Source organism: Symphalangus syndactylus, chromosome 12 (genome assembly GCF_028878055.3).
Source record: "Symphalangus syndactylus isolate Jambi chromosome 12, NHGRI_mSymSyn1-v2.1_pri, whole genome shotgun sequence".
In the NCBI taxonomy this organism is placed as follows: Eukaryota; Metazoa; Chordata; class Mammalia; order Primates; family Hylobatidae; genus Symphalangus; species Symphalangus syndactylus.
The window spans coordinates 101,229,818-101,250,248 of NC_072441.2; the positions used below are offsets into that span (position 1 = coordinate 101,229,818).

General features: G+C 39.0%; 1 protein-coding gene across 9 annotated transcripts in view; it reads right to left on the reverse strand.

Moving 5' to 3' along the window:
* TNFSF4 (TNF superfamily member 4) overlaps nt 1–20,431 on the reverse strand; it is a 307,507-nt gene that overhangs the window by 17,392 nt on the left and 269,684 nt on the right. For 5 of the 9 annotated variants that reach the window (XM_063627392.1, XM_063627390.1, XM_063627388.1 and 2 more), the window contains one exon: nt 4,145–4,306. The exons of 2 other annotated variants lie outside the window; for them this stretch is intronic. In XM_063627392.1, coding sequence (XP_063483462.1) covers nt 4,145–4,297 — 153 coding nt within the window. In that variant the 5' untranslated portion in view covers nt 4,298–4,306. Of the gene's footprint in view, nt 1–2,428; nt 3,225–4,144; nt 4,307–4,399; nt 4,458–20,431 lie in introns of those variants that run through there. 2 more of the 9 variants (XM_063627393.1, XM_063627396.1) reach the window with 2 other exon arrangements.

The window sequence follows — 20,431 nt, forward strand, 5'->3', positions numbered from 1 at the left end:
TCCTCCTCCTTCTAGTATTAGCTGAAGCATTATCTCCTCCTGCACGTTTTCCTGACTCCCCAGAAGGCTGAGGCAGCCCCTCCCTCCTCCCTCCTCTCATCTTCCCATTGTCCCTTGAGCATGTCACTCTTTTGTCCCCACCCTGCATCTTGACTGTGAGTGTAAATAGTTCAAAAACCTTCTCCAATGGATGTTTATATCTCCAATGCCTCAAACGGTACCTAGCACAAGTAAACACTCAATGGAAAAAAATCTGTGTAAGGATGGCTTCATTGATAATAGGAAGAACCACAGTGTAGGAATCAGGAGTTCTGATGAATTAACCAGCTAAGTGATCACGAATGGTTCACCTACCCTCTCTAGGTTTCTGTTTTCTTATCTGTAAATAGACTATATCTAATACCTGCCCCCAAATTCAATGATTCTATATGTTTAATACCTCCTTTAGAAGCCTCAAAATGCCTTATGACAAGCCAAGTCAACTTCAGATGTTAATTTTTTAATTCTCAAAGATTTGCTTATGAAAAGCAAATTCAAATGCCTTTGAAATTATCTTATTTGCAGATCTATCATTAAAAAAGAACTTCTAAAAACTTGCTAAATTACATGGAGACATTTAAATTAAGCTAATCTGAAACAATATTTTTTTCAGGCAAACTTCTCTTTCTCTTATTAAATGATACAAAGAAAGGTCCAAGCTGTAGTCCGAAACTTCATTAAGAAACTGTGAATTCTAATTCCAGCTTTCACTGATACAGAACTGGTCAACTCACTTTCTAAGTATCTCTACTTCTGTTGTTCTCAGCTGAAAAAAAGTGATAAGAATGTAAGCCTTTAACAGTAGGAATTGCTGAAAAAAATCACTAAAGCCTTCACGTCTTTGAGGGTGATGATAAAGGTGATATGAATCTTGGAAGAGCCAAGTTTCAATGGTTTCAATGAGATTTCTCACACCTTATAGGTCAGCTTTTTCTGCCTTTGTTCCATAGCTGAAGTTCCAGGTAAGACCGGAAGCCTGACAATTTAAGTGGATGTCCCAATGTAATATCCAAACAGTGTGTATTGGTTTTGGTGACAGAAGCACTGAATTATATACCTTATGTCATGAATATTCTTACAGGGCATTCACTTCTTTCCCTTTTCTAAACAGTGTGTTTTGCTAATCCAGAATAGGTTATTTAGATATGTACAGAATATATAACTTAAGTATAGAAAAGTATATATGTGCAAATTTGATTCCCCTCAATCCCTTCTTAGGAGCCAGGAAATCCATAAGCTTAAACACAAATATACTAACTCACATTTTGTATTTCTCAAATCCTTATATCCATTCTATGAATATATAAACTATATACTCATAAGATATTGAGCTGGAAGACATCTTATTGATCATCTGATCCTACTTTCTCATAATACAGATGATAAAAATCAAGGCCCAAAGAGGAAAGTAAATTAGATGAGGAGTGGGTAGGGTCTAACTTTTTTTCTGGCATCTTGAAAACAAAATATTCTACATTTCATGCATGTAGATAGACCTAATCCAGTGATGAGAAAACAGAGGCTACTAAATAAACTTGATTGAAAGGAAAGTTGACAGCCAAATGGAGCTTGGCAGCTATATCTGTATTTACAGAGCCATTCATGTAGGCAATTATTTTATAAGGCTAAAAAATTAAATCTAAGAAATAAAAGGGCAAATCATAATTATTTCCCAAAAACCTTTCTCTCACAATAAAAGAAGTCCAATTTGACGGGGTAAATGGTGAGCATTTCAGCTCTATTTCACCTCCAATACACATCACTGTAACATTATGTCTTATAAAATAGAGGTTTGACTTGCATCACCACTACCAACACCACCACCACCACCACCCCCCCGATCCCTCAATCAAACTTCCAAACAGTATTGTAGATGAGTTTTAAATGGCTACTAGTCTATGTCTCTTTGTCAACAGCTGCTCTACAATGTTCTCTCTCAATCTGTCTCTGTTTCTCTCTCTCTTTCCAACACACACAAAAACACACACACACAAACACACACACACACTGCTGCTATCACTGCCACCAACATTATTTGGTAAACTATCAGGTTCTAGGGAAAACACACACAACTCATCTATGCTATCCTTCTCATAATGAAGTGTAAGTAATAAATATAAGATTAAATGTAAGGACCCATTGTGCTGTCCCAGATCCTATAACAATATAAGAAATTACATTAGCTAATTAGAAATAAAAAAATTATAATTGACATCAAGTGAAGAACTTCAAATATCTGAGCAAAAAAAAAAGAAATCTATATTCAGAGTAGACAGGAGCATGTTTCTTAAGCAAACAACTCAAATATACCACCTATGTCTTGGTATACCACCTATACCATCTCTGTGCCAGGACTAGAGAAGCTAATTCTCCCCTAGAGATCACTCACCATGAGGTTTAGTGTCCTAGAAACCAGCACCCTGCTTTTCTTCCCACAGCTTTCCTTCTGTCCCAGAGTTGCTGGATGACTTGTTGGAAAGGATCCCCTCTTTTTCTCAACATCTCCTGGATGTTCATAGTCCAACGTGACCCCAACCACCAGCAAGCTGGACAACTGTGTTTCACCTTTTGCTCTCTCCTGCTCAGAGCCGTTGTGCAATCAGTTAGCCTTGAATGGAGCCATGTGTCCTGTGTTTTATCATCCCATGGTGTAAGGAAATATGTAACATTGTGGTTGTTAGAAAAAGCACTCTCAGGGCTCCCAGACTGGTGAATGCACTCAGCTGTTCTATATTTGGTTACTCTCTTTGTTTTCTTCTCAAAAGAGCCTAATTCCGGTTGATGTCTTGGGCATCCGGTCGATGTCTTGGGCATCCTGCCATGGACACCTTACTCTTCCCCCACACCCTCTCCCCAAATTGCCTACTTTAATTTCACCCAAAGAGTTCTGCAATAAGTCATAACTATGTGGTGCGATGAGGAGAGGATGAGTGTGTTGTTGTGCTCCCTGGTCTGCAGACCTGAGCATGACACCAGCTACACTTCTGGAATTTGGAGACACAAGCACTGTCTGTGGTACAGTGATCATAACCACACACACTCTTACCAGCCTCCATGCACTGAAAACCCTATTTCCTGTAGGCAGAAACAAGCCCAGGCATTTGCCAAGGCTGCTCATCTCATTGTGGTTTCATTGGAGGTGCTTAATCTCAGACAAGACCATCAGAAATCAGTTTGTATTACCTGACCTTTATCGGGGAGAAACATTTCTAACCCAAAGCAACCACCTAGAAAACAAGATTGTCAGACTAGCTCAACAAAGGAACACGAGGACAGTATAGATTTATTTTTCTCCAGTGGCATCTTCTGCAGTGAAGAACATCCTTAAATACCTAATAATGTGTATCTGTATATCTGAACTACTGAATAAGAAAAAATAATGCAAAAGAGAGAAGTGTGGAACAAGAATAAAGTGAAGGAAAAATGGAAATATTTTAACTATATGGGGAAAATACTAGAAAGATAATCTCCTACTATATGATGCATTTAATAAGGTAGGGAAAAGATGAAATGATGTCTTTAAATTATGACTAGAAGAGATAGATTGTGAGAAACAATATCTGATTAAATCATTGGGGTGAATGAGTGAGCACGTAGGCACACACACATGCACGCACACATTGCTCCGCTATTAATATTGATACCTTCAGCATTCTTTAAAAAGCAAATCACCTTGCAGGTCTATAGAGTATGTGAATATTATGGGAAAGTGGAACTGGTCTCTTTCCTATTTCCTTTTAATATTAATTGCCTGATCAAACACATTACTATCACAATGGGTAGACCAGGTATATCGGTGACTCAAAGCTTCAAAGTGACAGCTTATAAAGGGATACAAGGAATCTTGCATTGCAAAGAAAAAGAAAAAGATCTAGAAGCTGTGCCTCTGCCCTACCTCCACTCTGCCCTACCACTGCCACTGCTGAAAAGAAGGAAGGAAAGGAGAGACAGAAGGGCGTTTAACCACACTTTACGATTGCTATGGGGAGGGGAAAAAAAACTCAACACTTTTGGCATAAGATTATTTCCAAGCGACTGTTTGCGGCCGTTGCAGCTGCCATCAGCACGAGCTGGTGGGAAAACAGCACCCAGTGGTGCATCTTACCTGAAGAGCAGAGAAGTGCAGGCAGATGTAGGTGAAGCACAGGAGCAGCCCCAGCCCCTGAATTACAGAGGCCACCAGCAATAGCTTGTTCCTCTCGAATCTTGGCCTGGCTGCATTTCCCACATTGTCTTCCAGGGGTTGGACCCTTTCCATCTTCACAATCTGGGTAGCGGGAAGATGAAGATATGGAAAAGGGGAACCTGCGATGAAACTGACGTTTTCCCCAGAAATGAGGAGGTAAAGACAAAACAAAACCTATCAATCAGAAAATAGGCAAAGGTCCCAGGGCCAGAGTTAAAAGGCGATTGAAAGAGCAAAGCGGACTCTCTCAGTTTTAACGCTGCAACTTTTGCAGGCAGGCGGGGGAACTTCTTTGTGACTAATCTGAATTTCCCCTTTACTTTCTTTCTTTTTTTTTCCTCTGGGCTAACAGGGAGTTGTTTTTGTGACATTCCAGTTCTGATTTGAGTGACTGTGAAATGATAGTCATAAAAGTATGCTATTTTCTTAACTTATTGCACCAGTAACAAATTGTGGGTCACTTGGTAAAGATAAAAATCATCATCCGTTAATGTAGGAGCTCATATATCCCTTCCCCAAGGTGTCTTAAATCATAGAAAAGATTTAGGGGAAATGCTAACCCAAGGTTCTCATCTGCACTTTACTACATAACTAAACATTGAACCCCTCTTACAGATTCAAAAAGAAAGCACACACAGATCATTCTTGAATGAAAAAGACAAAACAAGAAAATAGGACAGTGGGTCATGCAGAAGTAAAGGAGTGAGATCCTTGGTTGTAGTCTATTGCATAAAAATAAACAAACTACCTTTTGGAAGCATTTACTATGTGTCAGACACTGTGTTAGATAGACTTGCAATCTTTTTCTCATTTAACCCTTTGAGGCAAATTCAATAAACATTATATGATTAATTTTCTGCATACCAGAAAAGAAGCAGAAGTGTATCCTTGTCCCCTTTCCTTCCACTTTACATTTTTCCTGTACATAATTTTTCCATGAATGAACAAATGAATAGATGTAAATAAGCCTTGAAGATTATTTCTTTCTTTGAGGTTGTGGCTGGCCTCAGAACTTGGAAAGTAAGAGTAATCTATCAATAGACACCAGGTACCCTTTACCACTAAAATAAACAATGAAATGAAATAAATGATAAAATTACTTATAATGTAAAGTTTGAATTGGCAAATATTTACTGAGTACATCATATGAGCCTAGCACTGTACTGGACAACGTAAGGATGCTGGGGAAAAGCTGTTTAAGACGGAATTGTCTCTCTTTGTGGCCAAGTATGTCTCTCTGAGCTCCCCATAAGGCACCCAACAGATATGTAAAGAAAGGAGGGAGAATTATTTTGGATATTGACAGTATGAGTTGTTATACCACTTCACTTCACAGAAAAAATGGAAATGAGGCATACTTACAAGAGAAAGTTTGTGGGAAATTTAAAGTACATTTATGACTACAGTATTAATCAATTAAAATATGAATTAATACCTTCACTACAATAAGTATGCCTTGCATTAGGAGAACATATTGGTGTTGAGAAATTTAAGTTTTATCTGAAAGATAAGGTAACTAAGGCACAATATCATAGACTCCAAGCCAAAACTAGAAATCAAGTTATATCCAAACATATTTGTCATAGTTATTCCCTTGAACAAAGCTTGTGTTACATACAGGGTGTGGAGAAAAAAGTTGAAGGAAAAATCAGTGTGTAAAGCCCAATTCTTGTGTAATAGTTAATCATAAAAGAGTATTAAAATCAGTAACTATTTACTCATCAGTTTTCAAAAAATGACTAAGAGTCACAGCAAAAAAAAAAAAAGCCATAAATACTATTGGAAACTAGAAATAAGCTGAAAAAGCAGTAAAAACTATTCATGCTGAACATCGTAGATAACATTTTTAAATTGCTGTCAAAAGAATGAAAAAAATAAACATTTACCATGCACATACTTGTGCCTTAAGCAGCATTTCTTCTCAGTGTTAATATCATGGCTCCAAGGAAGAAAAATCTTTGCACAGAGTCATCTCTACCCACATTTAGGCTAACACTTGGATGACACACCTCTCATTTTTATTGTCTTGTCATTCTACTGCCATATTTTGCCTAGTTGTAATTTTTGTTGATGTTTAAGTGATATTTTACACTTAATTGTCTCTTCTTTTATTGAACATGTTTTCACAGCTCTTCACATTCTTTGTGGGAAGAGATACACACACACACACACACACAAATCAGGCTGGAAGTTTCAGGCACAGCTTTTTGATAGACTATCTAGGCATTCCAAAGTTCATCACTGGGCTGGTCTAGCATTTGAACAAATGAAATCACTATTAGAGTTATCATTGCTGACCTTTCAGTCTCGGGCACATGAGCAGAGTCCTCCATCTTCAAAACGTTTTTCAAAAAATAAAGTTTAATTGTTTTTAAAGGGGTCAAATACATTACTAAATCTATGGGCAATTTTTTTCATTTGCATTTATTTATTTATTTTAGAGACAGGGTCTCACTCTGTTGCCCAGGCTGGAGTAGAGTAGCACAATCATAGCTCACTGTAATCCAGAACTCCTGGGCTTGAGCGATCCTCCTGCCTCAGCCTCCCAAGTAGCTAGGACTACAGACACGCAACACCAGGTCTGGTTAATTTCTTTTAAAATTTCTTATAGAGACTCCCTATGTTTTCCAGGCTGGTTACAAATGCCTAGCCTCAAGCAATCCTCCTGCCTTGGCCTCCCAAAGCACTGGGTTTATAGGCATCAGCCACCAAGCCTGGTGGCAATTTTTCTTAAAGTATCTCACAAATATTAAATACATAAGCACACCAGAACAAATCAGCCTTAAAATAAAGCCACAGGATGTAAAATAAACCAAAGTAATTATCTTCCCATAGATCATTAACCTCCTAAATGAATAGCCATTTCAAGACTACAGAAAATATGGAAAAGAAAAGGGCTTTGACCACTCACAAGATACCTCGTGTTCAGAAAGAAGCAAAAAACATTCGGGGTTTTTTTTTTTTTGGTTTGAGGGTTTTGTTTTTGTTTGGATTTTTTGGTGTCTGGGTTTTGGTTTTGGGGTTTTTTGGCGATAAAAAACCTACATTTTTCATTTATCTCTAAGTCAGGTTTTCATTTGTCCATTCAACAAGACTGAGCCAAATACTAGAGGAAAAGACATAAACAAAACACATTTTTAGTCCTCAGGGAGGTCACAGACAGGAAAGCAGGATGTCCACAACCCGGAAAGTTCTAGGTCCTAGGTATCAGTGCAGGAAGGAAGGGTGCAAGGGGACAGGTGCTAATCTACACTGGAATTAGGACAGGAACAGCTTCCTTGAGATGAATCAAGTTGATCTGGGAGAAACAAGAAGCAGTCTGGCCATCTGGGGCACTGGGGAGGGGCAGTGCCTGTTGGGCCAGGAGTGAGGGCAGTGGAGCCTGTTAGTGCAGTGTCAGTTCAGGGAACTACAGCTGAAGAGGAAGATGGTGAAGGAGAGTGGCTGCTGGAGAAGAGGCTCAGAAGAATCTGTCGTAAATGGACTTTTGTTACAAGTTAAGGACTTTGGACTTCATGCTGCAGCCACTGGAGAAACATTGAGAGGTTTGAAGCAGAATGTGATATGATTACATTTTAGAATTTAAAAAAAATCACTCTGACTGAGGGAAATAGAAATGGCAGGTACTTCAGTAAATAATTCTAGGGGGGAGAAAAGAGAGAGATATGGCAAGGCAGGATCAAGTTGGGCAATTGGGAGACATTTCCAGGGTGCTCTGTGCCAGCTGAGGGAATGAGTGAGATCTAAAATTCCACCTCTGCAGTCAGCTCTCTAAGCCCTCCATCCTGGTACAGGAAGTTTCCTCCTGCAGGAAGGGATACATTTATCATCCCACAAAGGTGAACTTTGCTTCCCAAGCCCTGAACAAAGGGCTGTACTCATTTAAATGCAGGCTCTTTTTCTGATTTATAAACCCACAGTGGGTGCCTTGTTCTAAAACACACAAAGACAGTGGTATAAGCTAGAGACCTTGAGTCTGCAATGATTCAAGTGAGAAATAAGGTCCTAAACTAAAGCAAGGAGGATACAAAAGGAGAAGACACTTATAGTGGCTCTTCACTCACCAGACATTCTGAGAGTGTACTCAGTGCCAATCTCTGAGCATACACAGGGAGTCATAGATAAACTCTGCCCTGGGACAAGTGATAGAGTGATGTGGGAGGTGATGGAAACACATGCATTTTCAAATGTCAAAATCTGATTTGTAATCTGCCTTTTCAACCTATTCCTGATCCTAATGTCACTGTCCTGATTAATGTTTTTGTACTCCAGGACCTCAAAATCCAAGAATCAACTTTGAATCATCCTCATTCCCAGTCATCAAGCTTTGTAGGCTAGCCCTGCAATGCAGTTTATTCTTTCCTCCTCTTTGCCATTCCTACTGCTTCTAATCCAAACTCTTATTACTCCTCACTTGAGCTCCTGCAGTCAGCTCTCCAAGCCCCTCATCCTGGCACAGGTTTCCTCCTGCAGGAGCTCCAAGTTTTCCTTCCAAACTTATCTCCCTCTATTTTCTGATTATTTCTAATATTTACTCTGCCTCAAACACCCTTACCCTCCACCTCTGACTATCAAAACCCTACACATTACACATTCCCCATGAAGGGCTGTCCTGTGAGGTAGTGAGCTTGCTGTGCTCTAGAAGTGCTAAACAAAAACCTTGAAGAAATTCTGTTCAGAGAATTCTAACATTGAGTAGAGGGTTGATAGGATCAGTGGTTCCCAAAGCCTAGTTTATCATTTGAATCACTAGGAGAACTTTTTAATGATTCTGACTCCTAATACCTTCACTCTAGAAATTCTGATTCCTTGGGTGTCTTAGTCTATTTTGTGTTGCTATAAAGGAATACACAAGGCTGGGTAACTTGTAAGGAAAAAAAGATTTATTTGGCTCACAATTCTGATGGCTGCAACACTCAAGGTTGGACATTTGCATCTTGTGAGGGCCTCATGGTGCTTCTACTCATAGTGGAAGGTAAAAGAGAGCTAGAGTGTGGAGATATCACATGGTAAGAGAGAAAGCAAGACATAAGAGAGAGGTGCCACGCTCTCTTTAACAACCAGCTCTTGCAGGAACTAACACAGTGAGGACTCACTCACCCCAAAAGGAGGGCATTAATCTATTCATGAGAGACCTGCTTTCATGACCCAAACACTTCCCATTGGGCCCCACTTCCAAGAATGGAGCTCAAATTTCAACATAAGGCTTGGAGGGGACAAACATCGAAACCATAGCAGTAGGTTTGGAGTGATGTATTTTGAAGCCATATTTCTAAAAGAGTCCTTAAGAGCTAGACTTGTGAATCTCCCTAAATGACCACTGAAGGTCTCTTTCACCATTACTTTCTATGATAGGAAGCCTCACCCGGATTTCCCAGAAGAATGCAGCTGTTTTCACCTCTGTGTTGAGAGCATTTATTATGCTCTGTTTCATCTTGTACTTATTTAAATCTATTTCAGGGGGAGGAGGGAGAAGGCGGGGATGGTTAATGGGTACAAAAAAAAAAAAAGAATCAAAAGACCTACTATTTGGTAGCACAATAGGGTGACTATAGTCAATGATAACTTAATTGTGTATTTTTAAATAATTTAAAGAATGTTATTGGATTGTTTGTAACTCAAAGGACAAATGCTTGAGGGGATGGATATCCCATTCTCCATGATGGACTTATTTCACATTGCATGCCTGTATCAAAATATCTTACATACCCCACAAATACATATACCTACTATGTAGCCACAATTTTTTAATTAATTTAAAACTTTTTAAAATAAGAAATAAAATAAAAATAAAATTTCAAAAATATACATAAATAACTAAATCTATTTCAGTCTCCCCCATGATGTAGCAAGTTCCTGAGGTTAGGAGTCCTATATTGTACTCTCACAAGACCAAATTGAATTTGCCTGCAATAGAGCTGAAACACACTGTTCACAGGACCAGAAATAATGAGAGTCTAAACAATACTGAAAACAGCACTATTAAATACAGAAGTCTCCTGGTAGCTGGACTTTGATCTTAGAGGTGAAAGATTAGCAAACCTGAAATGTATACTTTTCATTGAAACCGGATGCACACCATTAGTTCAAATACAAATGTGAACTCGTGTGATGATATTCCATTTGGGTTTCAGACTCATTAGTCTCTCACTTGTCAACCCCTTTTCTTCTGATGCCAATTTTCCCTTTCATTCTTCATGTTGCTTAGTATTTTTTTTTTAAATCTTGACCACTGGCAGTTATTTTAGGGCATGATGACAGATTCTAAAACTTAGTGGCACAAAACAGCTACTGAAATTTTTCTCTGAATGGAACTGTACCCATGATGTACTACACCATTATAGAAAGCAAATATCTAGGCAGACTTTTGACACCCAAAAAATTACATTTTAAATTGTGTATTTAAAATATGTGTGCAACGCCAAGAACATGTAAAAATCTATAAGTACATTTTTCAACTCACAATAGGATATAAGCAATTTTCTTTTTCAAAAAAATCAACTTTATTAAAACATAATTTTAGACAATAAATTGCATTATTTAAAGTGTACAATTAGATGAGCTTTCACAATTGTATACACTTACAAAACCACCATCAGAATCAAGATAAACTTAATTCATCTTCGAAAGATAATTTTCTTTAAATAGAAATCATTCCAAAAGCAAATCTATACTGAATACATGAGACACTAATCCCCTCTTCTTTTCAAAATAAATCTAATCGAGTATAAATTAGAATTAGCATAAACCTATGTTTCTCAACCGAGGGTAGATTTGCCCCCTAGGGGTCATTTGAAAATATTTAGAGACATTTTTGTTTATCTGGATTGGGGGTAGGGTGCCACTAGTATCTAGTGGATAGAGGCTGGAGATGTTAATAAACATTCCACTCAGAATACCTCACCACCATCAACAACAAAGGACTATCAGCCTAAAATGTCAAGAGTGCTGAGGTTGAGAAACCCTGATGTAGATACATCCATGCCCATAATTGATTAGGAATGAGGCAATACAGTATTCACTCTCTGACTTTTTGCATATGTTTATTGTCCTGTCTGAAACACCTCTCCACTCCTCAGCAACCACCCTATGAAGCGGGTACTATTTTCTCCCCATTTTACAGTTGAGACGAACTGAGGCTTAGAGAGATGAACTAACTTGGCCAAGGTCACACACTTAGTACATGGCAGAGCTGGTATCCGAATCCAGCTTTGTTTACTCTGGAGCCTGTTCTTAAACTGTGTGTGATACTATTGATCTTTTTAAATGAAATATAAGTTCTATGTCTGGCCTAGATGCCCAGTAAACAGTTTATCTAAGCAGATATTAATATGCCAAATGCACACAGCTACTAATCCAGTAAGAAAAAAATAACTTCTTCCTGTCAATTCGATCAAGGGTGTTCAATCTTTTGGCTTCTCTGGCAACATTGGAAGAAGAAGAATTATCTTGGGCAACCACAAAATACAATAACACTAATGATAGCTAATGAGCTAAAAAAAGAATTGCAAAAACATCTCATAATGTTTTAAGAAAGTTTATGAGTTTGTGTTGGGCTGCACTGAAAGCCGTCCTGGGCCACATGTGGACCACAGGCCACAGGTTGAACAAACTTAAATTAGATTTTTTCTTTTCAGATTATTGATGAATGGGAGTACATCTTCCATTTATTGTGTGTTTTCTCTGTGTCAGGCACAAAAGCTTTCTTTCATTCAATCCTCCTGTGAACACTCTGCCTGGTTATTACTAACCACATCTTTAACACAAGGAACCAGAATCTCAGGGTAACCTAAGCACAACAGCATTGGGAGTTAAATCAAGATCATCTGGGTTTGCCTGCTTGTTTAACTGTACCAAACCACTCAGTTGCTGGTGTTATGGCCTGAATGTTTGTGTTCCTTCAACCCCCCACCCCAAATTCATATGTTGAAGCCCTACCTCCAATGTGATTGTATTTGGAGACGGGGCCTTTGGAAAGTAGTTGAGTCGTGAGGGCAGGGCCCTGGTCTGATGGAATTTAGGGCCTTTATAAGAAAAGACACCAGAGAGCTTGAGCCATCTCTCTCTCCAACAAGTGAGGACACAGCAAGAAGGTGGCCATCTGCAAGCCAAGAAAAGAACCTTCACCAGAACCCAACCATGTTGGCACCCTGACCCAGAGTTCCAGCCTCCAGAACCGTGAGAAAATAAATTATTGTTGTTTAAGCACCCATACTATGGGTGTCTTATGGCAGCCCAAGCAGACTAAGACAGCTGGAAATTATAAAATTGTACCAAAAGAGCATTGCTTCTTGAAGTTTCTCTACCTTCTTCTGTGATAACATGAATTTTATCCTCTATGGTAACAAGAATTTTACCTATCATTCTCTATGATAACAAGAATTTTATCCTGTTACCTTCGATGTCCTTATAAGAATATTCTTAAATGTCTTCCCTATTTTGGAACTAGAATAAAATAGTCTACGTAATATATGAAGCAGCATGTCTAGACAGTGTAGGCCTATGCAAATATTATGGTGCTGCAAAACAAACAAAAAACCTGTAAGCCTTTTTAGTGTTTATTGTTTCATTGACATATGTTGCATTAAACACCTCTTAAAGCTTTCTTCAGGTGCAATCAGCAATCGTCAACATCTTTATCCCAATCATAGCATGAGACACTGAACCCCAGTAAGCTCTAGTTTTAAAATTGCCTCAAATCCTCAATGGGATTTACCTCTTGGGGTTGCTATAGGGTTTACATGGGACAATGTTTACAACCATTAGCACTGTCTTACAAATAGAAGGTGCACAATAATTGCGATAAGTGTGGTCTGTGGTCTGTGTCCACAAACGGCTGCATCCATGTCGCTCAGGAGCTTGTTAGAAAAGCAGAATCCCAGGCCCCACCCCAGACCTATCAAATCAAAATCCATATTTTAAAAAGATTTGCATCCACATGAAATTTGAAAAGCACTTAGTTAAATTATTAACAGAAAGAGTGAGTTCATAGAGATTCAGAAGACTAAGGGCAGATCCCTGACAAGACACTAGAAACTTCCTTCCATAACAACATCTTACATCTTAAAACATACATGACTTTTGGCCGAGCCCCATCCCCACCCTAGGCATCAGCAGGGTATGAATCCCCTTACGTGGGCATCTACCCTCATCTATGCACCCAATTCATGCCCTGAGTTCCCTTCTTTCTCCAGCCCAGGGGATCTTTACATCATCAAGCGGCCAGAAAGCTTTCCGCTTACTCATCGAACATTTTCTGCTCCCCTTTGGGACTGAGCTTTTGAAACTCTAAAGTCAAGAGAATCTTTTTTCTGCTTTGTGACACCACATTCCTTCCCCCAAAGGTAATGAACATAGGCAAGCTAACTAATTGGGACCAGAAAATAAAAGGAAATAGCCAGGGAAAAAAAAATAAATTATTAATTTCAAAATAGCGCCCTGCCACATAAAGAACCACATGAAATGGTTCCTTATGATCAGAGACTGAGGGTGGATGGAGAGAAGTATAGCAATGAGCCACGATTTTCTCTCTCTCTCTCTTTTTGAAGGTAGTATTCCCTATCTCCACACTCATTACCACTGTATACAGTTTGCTCGCCACTTTCTGCCTCCTTAAGCTGTGCTCAGAAGTCTTTGGGGTATGTCCTTTCTGCAAATATCACACATACACAAACACACACACGAAAAACAAACAAACAAAAACCTCTGCAGCTTTCTACAAATTGACTCAGGGAATTACTGTAGACCTTTCCTTCCTACTGTCTGCCATGTTCCCTGGTGTTTTCTGCTATTCTTACCCTTATTCTTCCTATATTGGCTCAAACTCGCCCTGGTTATATTTGGAAGAGATCTCAACTTTCTGCTTCATCACTGACCCAGAAGTCCCAAAGGATGTCCTTATAGGAATTGCCCAAGCTCCAGGTCCCAAAAATCCCTCTCCCCAGTGTTCAACCCTGTTTCCTACCACACCACCTCCCGTCTGCTCTGGACTCAGTTTGGGGAAGAATAATTACACTCTTCTCTTAGCACAGACCATAGTCTGCCCTGTGTCAGGGTTATGCATGTATGTGCTTGTCTCCCTTGGGTGGAGAAACTCCAAGCCCCATTCATCTTCATATTCCCCTGCTTATTCCAGCACTAATCCATAGCTGTGCTCAATACATGAACAGAATTAGACTGGATTGTGGGGTGAAGTTTTATTCAGAGTTCCTTCTTTCCTTCTGCCCCTTCAGCTCCCCACTGTTCTCTGATCCTACCTTGATTTTATTTTTGACACTCTGGGCAAAAGTCAGATCTGTATGCAAGTAAAAACATTACTATTTCTAATTAAGCAAGTTATTTAGCTCCTATCTTTCATTTAGTCATCTATAAATGATAGATAAATAAACATAGGTAGAAGGCACACACAGAGAGAAACCGTGCCTGATACATATCAGCATTCAATAATTGTTAGTTATCACTATTGTAGCTTAAAATTGACCATGATGAGAGTATTTATACCATGGAAATTGGTAAACATTAAAAATTTTTTCAGAGAGCTGCTTTACCAGCAAATGACTAGGCTAGTGCCACATATCTAAATGATAATATTTTGGATCTATTATGGTAAATAAAACACTATTACAATTAATTTTATCTGTTTCTTTCTATTTTTTTTAATATGACTGCTACAAAACAAAATTTTCTGAGACAAGGTCTCACTCTGTTGCCCAGGCTGGAGTGGCATAATCACGGCTCACCTGCAGCCTTGAACTCCTGTGATTAAGCATCCTCCCACCCCAGCCTCCCGAGTAGCTGGGACACAGGAACGTGCCACCATGTACAGCTAATTATTTTTATTCTTTGTAGGGACAAGGTCTCCCTATGTTGCCCAGGCTGATCTTGAACTCCTGACCTCAAGCAATCCTCCCACCTCAGCCTGCCAAAGTGTTGGGATTATAGGCGTGAACCACCATTCCCAGCTGAAATTTTTGAATTACCTTGTGATATTTGTATTGGACAGTGCTGGGCTAGATAGACCCTAACACACATGGTAGGATGATGCCGTCACACCCCTCAGTGTGGTTCCCTAGGTATTTCTGGGAATACCAGGGAGCAATCATATGCTCCACAAATTGGTCCAGGCTGATGCTTGTCACCTCTGTCAGCTGTTCTCTCTCTGAACTGTTGTTCTTCCTGAATCTTCAGGTCCCTCCCATGATCTAATCACTTTGATCTTCCAGACTGACCTCTCTATTTGCTTGTTCCTATGTGCTGTGGGTTAGGTCCCCTCCACAGGTACTAGAAATGATTACTCTCAGCACCCAAGAGCTCAGTACACCATTTCAAGGGCCACCGGCCACTTCCTCACAGCTTTCAGATGGCAGTGGGAAAGCCAACTAAGTGCCCATCAATAAAAAAATTCCCAAGACTCCTTATACTCAGAAGCCCCCTCTCCTTTTACATTCTCTCTTCAGTTACTATGACCCAGTCTTCTATCCCTGCCCCAGATATGAGGAACAAAATTCCCCTAAAATTAAAAAAAAAAAATTCCCTACTTCTAACCCTTACATTACATCAAAGCTCCTCTATAATGTGTAAAATGTAGCATTTGGTTATTGCCAACTTAGCAAATATATATATATATTTTTTCATTGATCTCTTAGTTACTGCTTAGAAAAATAAAAGACAGAAAAGTGTATTCTTTTTTTATTACTTGTATAGGAGATTGGTTAATACTAAAAACTTATGTGAGCCATAAGAAACATAAAATATATGTAATAGATTACATACTAAACTGAGAAAGTCCCAAGTAATCACAAATTAGTCCCTTTCTAACCTCCTCACACCTTCGCATTCCCACCAAAAGAACTTTAGCTGCATCATTTCCCTTGGGAATAGGGTTGGGCAGAGGATGGGAGCTAATTGCCAATTGTATTATATTCAAATTCTTTTTTTTCATGGAAAAACTGTCTTATTTGATTAAACAAAAATAAAATAAGCTTCATAGGAACAATTTTAAAGTCCAAAGTGACACCTACTTTGTTTTAAGGCTGTAGTAGCTGATACAGCATCTCCTTGCTACCTTCTCTAGCCTTCTCTGTGGACCACAGCAATACATTCAGAAGCCTGCTAGCTAACACAAGAGTTTTTGAACACTTTTCCATTGGTTAAATTCTTTATCACTGCATAAGCGTGGTTATCTCGAGGTTTTTATTGACTTAAATATAATCCTCAAGAGACTAGTAAGAAATACTTGCTTGTAGACCATTTCACACCTGGTTTTCCCTGGAAATTAGTGACTATTTACTTTTAAAGATCATCTGTTTTGTTGGCTTGAATGTAGTGAAAAGGGGACACTTTTACACTGCTGGTGGGAATGTAAACTCGTAGAGAGTCCTTAAAGAACTAAAAGTAGAACTACCATTTGATCCAACAATCTCACTACTGCGTATCTTCCCACAGGAAAAGAAGTCATTATATGAAAAAGACACTTGCACACACATGTTTATAGCAGCACAATTCACAACTGCAAAAATATGGAACCAGCCCAAATGCCCATCAATCAACAAGTGGATAAAGAAATTGTGATACACACACACACACACACACACACACCATGGAATACTACTCAGCCATAAAAATGAATGAAATAATGGCATTTGCAGCAATCTGGATGAAATTAGAGACCATTATTATAAGTGAAGTAACCCAGGAATGGAAAACCAAACATTGTATGTTCTCGCTCATAAGTGGGAGCTAAGCTTTGAGGATGCAATGGCATAAGAATGATACAATGGACTTTGAGGACTCAGGGGAAATGGTGGGAGGGGCTGAGGGATAAAAGACTAAACACTGGGTACAGTGTACACTGCTCGGGCGATGGGCGCACCAAAGTCTCAGAAATTGCCACTACAGAACTTATCCATGTAACCAAACACAACCTGTTCCCCAAAAACCTATTAAAATAAAAAAATTTTTTAAAGATTAAAAAATAAAGATAATCTATTCACCTTTCCAAAACAAAGGGATTTTATTCAAAGTGGTTCTTTGCAGTAGAAACCCAGCAACCTTCAAATATTGTTCTCTTGATGAAAATAAAGTTTTTTTTTTAAAAAAAGCAAAATTTCTTCTGCTACTCTGAGCCCCCAGATAGAACTGAATTGGATCTCAGGACTCAGAATATTTCTCTTAGCAAAAACTCAAGGAGCAGTTAAAAGATAAAAGAAATTAACCTGTTTTTAATATAGGTAGGTACTGCACACAAGCTTTGAATTTTGCTTACTTTGCTCATTTGTACATTTTTTCATTACTAAAAACTATGTATTTAGTTCCTACTAAAGAGCAAATACAGTGCCTACTCTCTTACAGTTTATATTCCTGTTGGAGAAAATAGACAATAAATGTATGCACAGACAAATTAATAATCTTAGTGTTATGGACTGAATATTTATGCTCTCCAAAAATTCATATGTGGAAGCCTTAATCCCCAATATGATGGTATTTGGAGTCTTTGGTATGTAATTAGGTCATGACGGTGGGCGTGCCATGATGAACTTAGTGCCCTTATTAGAAAAGACACAAGAAAGATGATCCCTCTGCCATGTGAGGATACAGCAAGAAGGCGGCTATCTACAAATCTGGATGAAGGCCCTCACCAGACAATGAATCTTCTGGCACCTTGATATTGAACTTCCTAATTCTCCAGAACTATGAAATATAAATGTTTAAGCCACCCAAACTATAGGATTCTGTTATAGCTGCCTGAACTGATGAAGACAATTAAAAAGTGGTTAAATGCTGTGACCCACATACTCACATTCACCAAAAAAAAATAAAATAAACAAACCCAAAACCCACAGAGTAATGAGATAGACAGTGACAAGAAGGGGCATCATTTTGATTGGGCCATGAAAGGCCTCTCTGTGGAGATGATAGTGGAGCAAAGCCTTCACATGGGTCAGTCAGGGAAAGAGCTAGGGGAAGAACATTCTAGGCAGTAGGGCTGGTATTGGTAAGTCTGAAAGCCTAAGACAAAAACAACTTTGGCATGCCTGAAGAAAAGAAAGTGGCTACAGCAGAGTAAAGCAGGTGTAAAGACAAGTAAGTAATAGGCCATAGCATTAACAAGTAGGCAGGGGCTAGACTGAATGGAGCTTTTCCATCATGAATTTTACGGAAAGCCATTGCAAGGTTTCAGTTAGGAGAGTGATTTCAGATTCATGTTTTTAAAAGCCAGTTGGCTTTTGTGTGGCAAAACAGACCACAATGGAACAGGAGTTAAAGCAGAGAGATGAGTTACAGGACTGTCGGATAAGATGTAAAGTGGCCCAGATAAGATGTAAAGTGCCTTGACTTCTAGGCCACGGCAAAAGAGGGTGACGATTTATCAGATCTGGGATATACTTTGGAGGCAGAGCAATAAGACTTACTGGATTAGATACGGTAAGTAATGGAAATTAAGGCATCAACGATAACTTGTATGTCATTGGGTTGAGTAACTGTGTCGTGGTGCCATTGACTGAGATTAAGGGGAAGACCAAAGAGGAGCAGATAGGGAGAGGCGGTTTGCAAATGAAGAGCTCAGTTTTGCACAGCTCCTCATATAAGCACCACAATAATTATCCAAGAGTCATTTTCTTTTACTCATTTTATAGACAAGGAAACTAAAGCACAGAGAGGTTATGCAACTTGGCCGAGGTCACTTGGCTAACTCATTTTATGTGATATTTTTCTTTACACAGTAACATAGATGTTAAGGTTGCTGAATCCTATTCCTAGGGCCACTATTTACTAGTTGTATGACCCTTGGGCAAGTCACTTAATTTCTCTAAACCTTGATTTTTCTCCTCTTAAAGTTGGAAGTTTTCTTGTCAAGCCTTTATGTAAGGGTTAAGTGAGGCAAAGCAGGCAATGTGCATGGCATAGCATACAATAAGTGTTCAGTAAATATTAGCTATTGTTATAGTCAGTCATCTCCAAAGCTACAGTAGCATTATAATCCTGGATTTACTCCAACTAAAAGAACCCATCAAGGAGGTATATTTTCTCCCTCCAAAAGGTCACCAGTGTGTGGTCCTTGTCTTACCTCTTATTGTTTTGACTACAGATCAGAATGAAAACCTTGATCTCCTATAACGGGTACTCTCCCATGGGTGGGTGGGTAGGGAGTACTAAATGAAACCTAAAATAAAGCCTGACTAAGTAAAGGAAACATTTGAGGCAAAAGACAAGATATGAAAACTTCACCAAAAGGGTCTGAAATGACAAAGGGAAAAAGTCCCAACCTTAATCAGGGAAAGTTAGTTGCATCAATAAAGAAAAATAACCACACACGATACAATCAGGCAATTGAGATCTTGATACTGGAAGGCCAAAGGTTGGGAGTAATCAAGAGCATTTCCCCAAGACTGACCTCAGAGGAAGGACTGGTTTAAAATTAGCAAGATTTAGAGGTTTTAGGTTAAATGCATACAAATTTCCTTCCCTGGGCCCTCATAGGTGCAGCAGCCTCTTCCATCAAGCAAAGTACATCCTAACATATGAATATCTTTGTGATATGGTCCCTCCTCTGTCACAGTACATACTTTGGCAAGAATGAACTACAATGAAAAATGAGTTCCCACTAAGGTTGGAAGGAGGGTGATCCTTCTGAATAGTCACCATAATGGTGTCTTTTTAATAGCTATTAAAGGTGAAATGAAAATATGATCGTTAAAACTGGTACAAAAAACTATCAGAGGAAGTGGGGTAAAAGCAAGACCATGGTGAGACATGTAGAAATGAATCATCAAATTGTAATGCCTCTTTTCAGTAATATAGGGCCCATTCCTACCCCAGACAAAGGCCCATCCTCGACAAGGCTTTCTCCAGTTCAAGCCAGGCTACGCCTCTGGGTGGAGTCTCTGGTTCCTGCAGTCTGGGGAGACAGTCTAATGTAATGGTTAAGAGCAAGAGCTTTGGAGACAGGCTGCCTGAATCTGAATCCCAGCTTGCCTCAAGCTTTTCAGCCATAATGGAAGAATTATGGAAGTAACTGGGCAAATTACCTAACTTTTTTAAGCCTTGATTTTCTTATTAATAAATGTGGGAAAGAGTGTAATGACTGTAACTAGTACCTCAATTCACAGGGTTGCTGTGAGATGATGAGATAATGCATGTAAAGTACCTGGCATGCAGCTTTTAACAAGCATTTACACTTGTTATATTATTATCTGGAGTTTCATT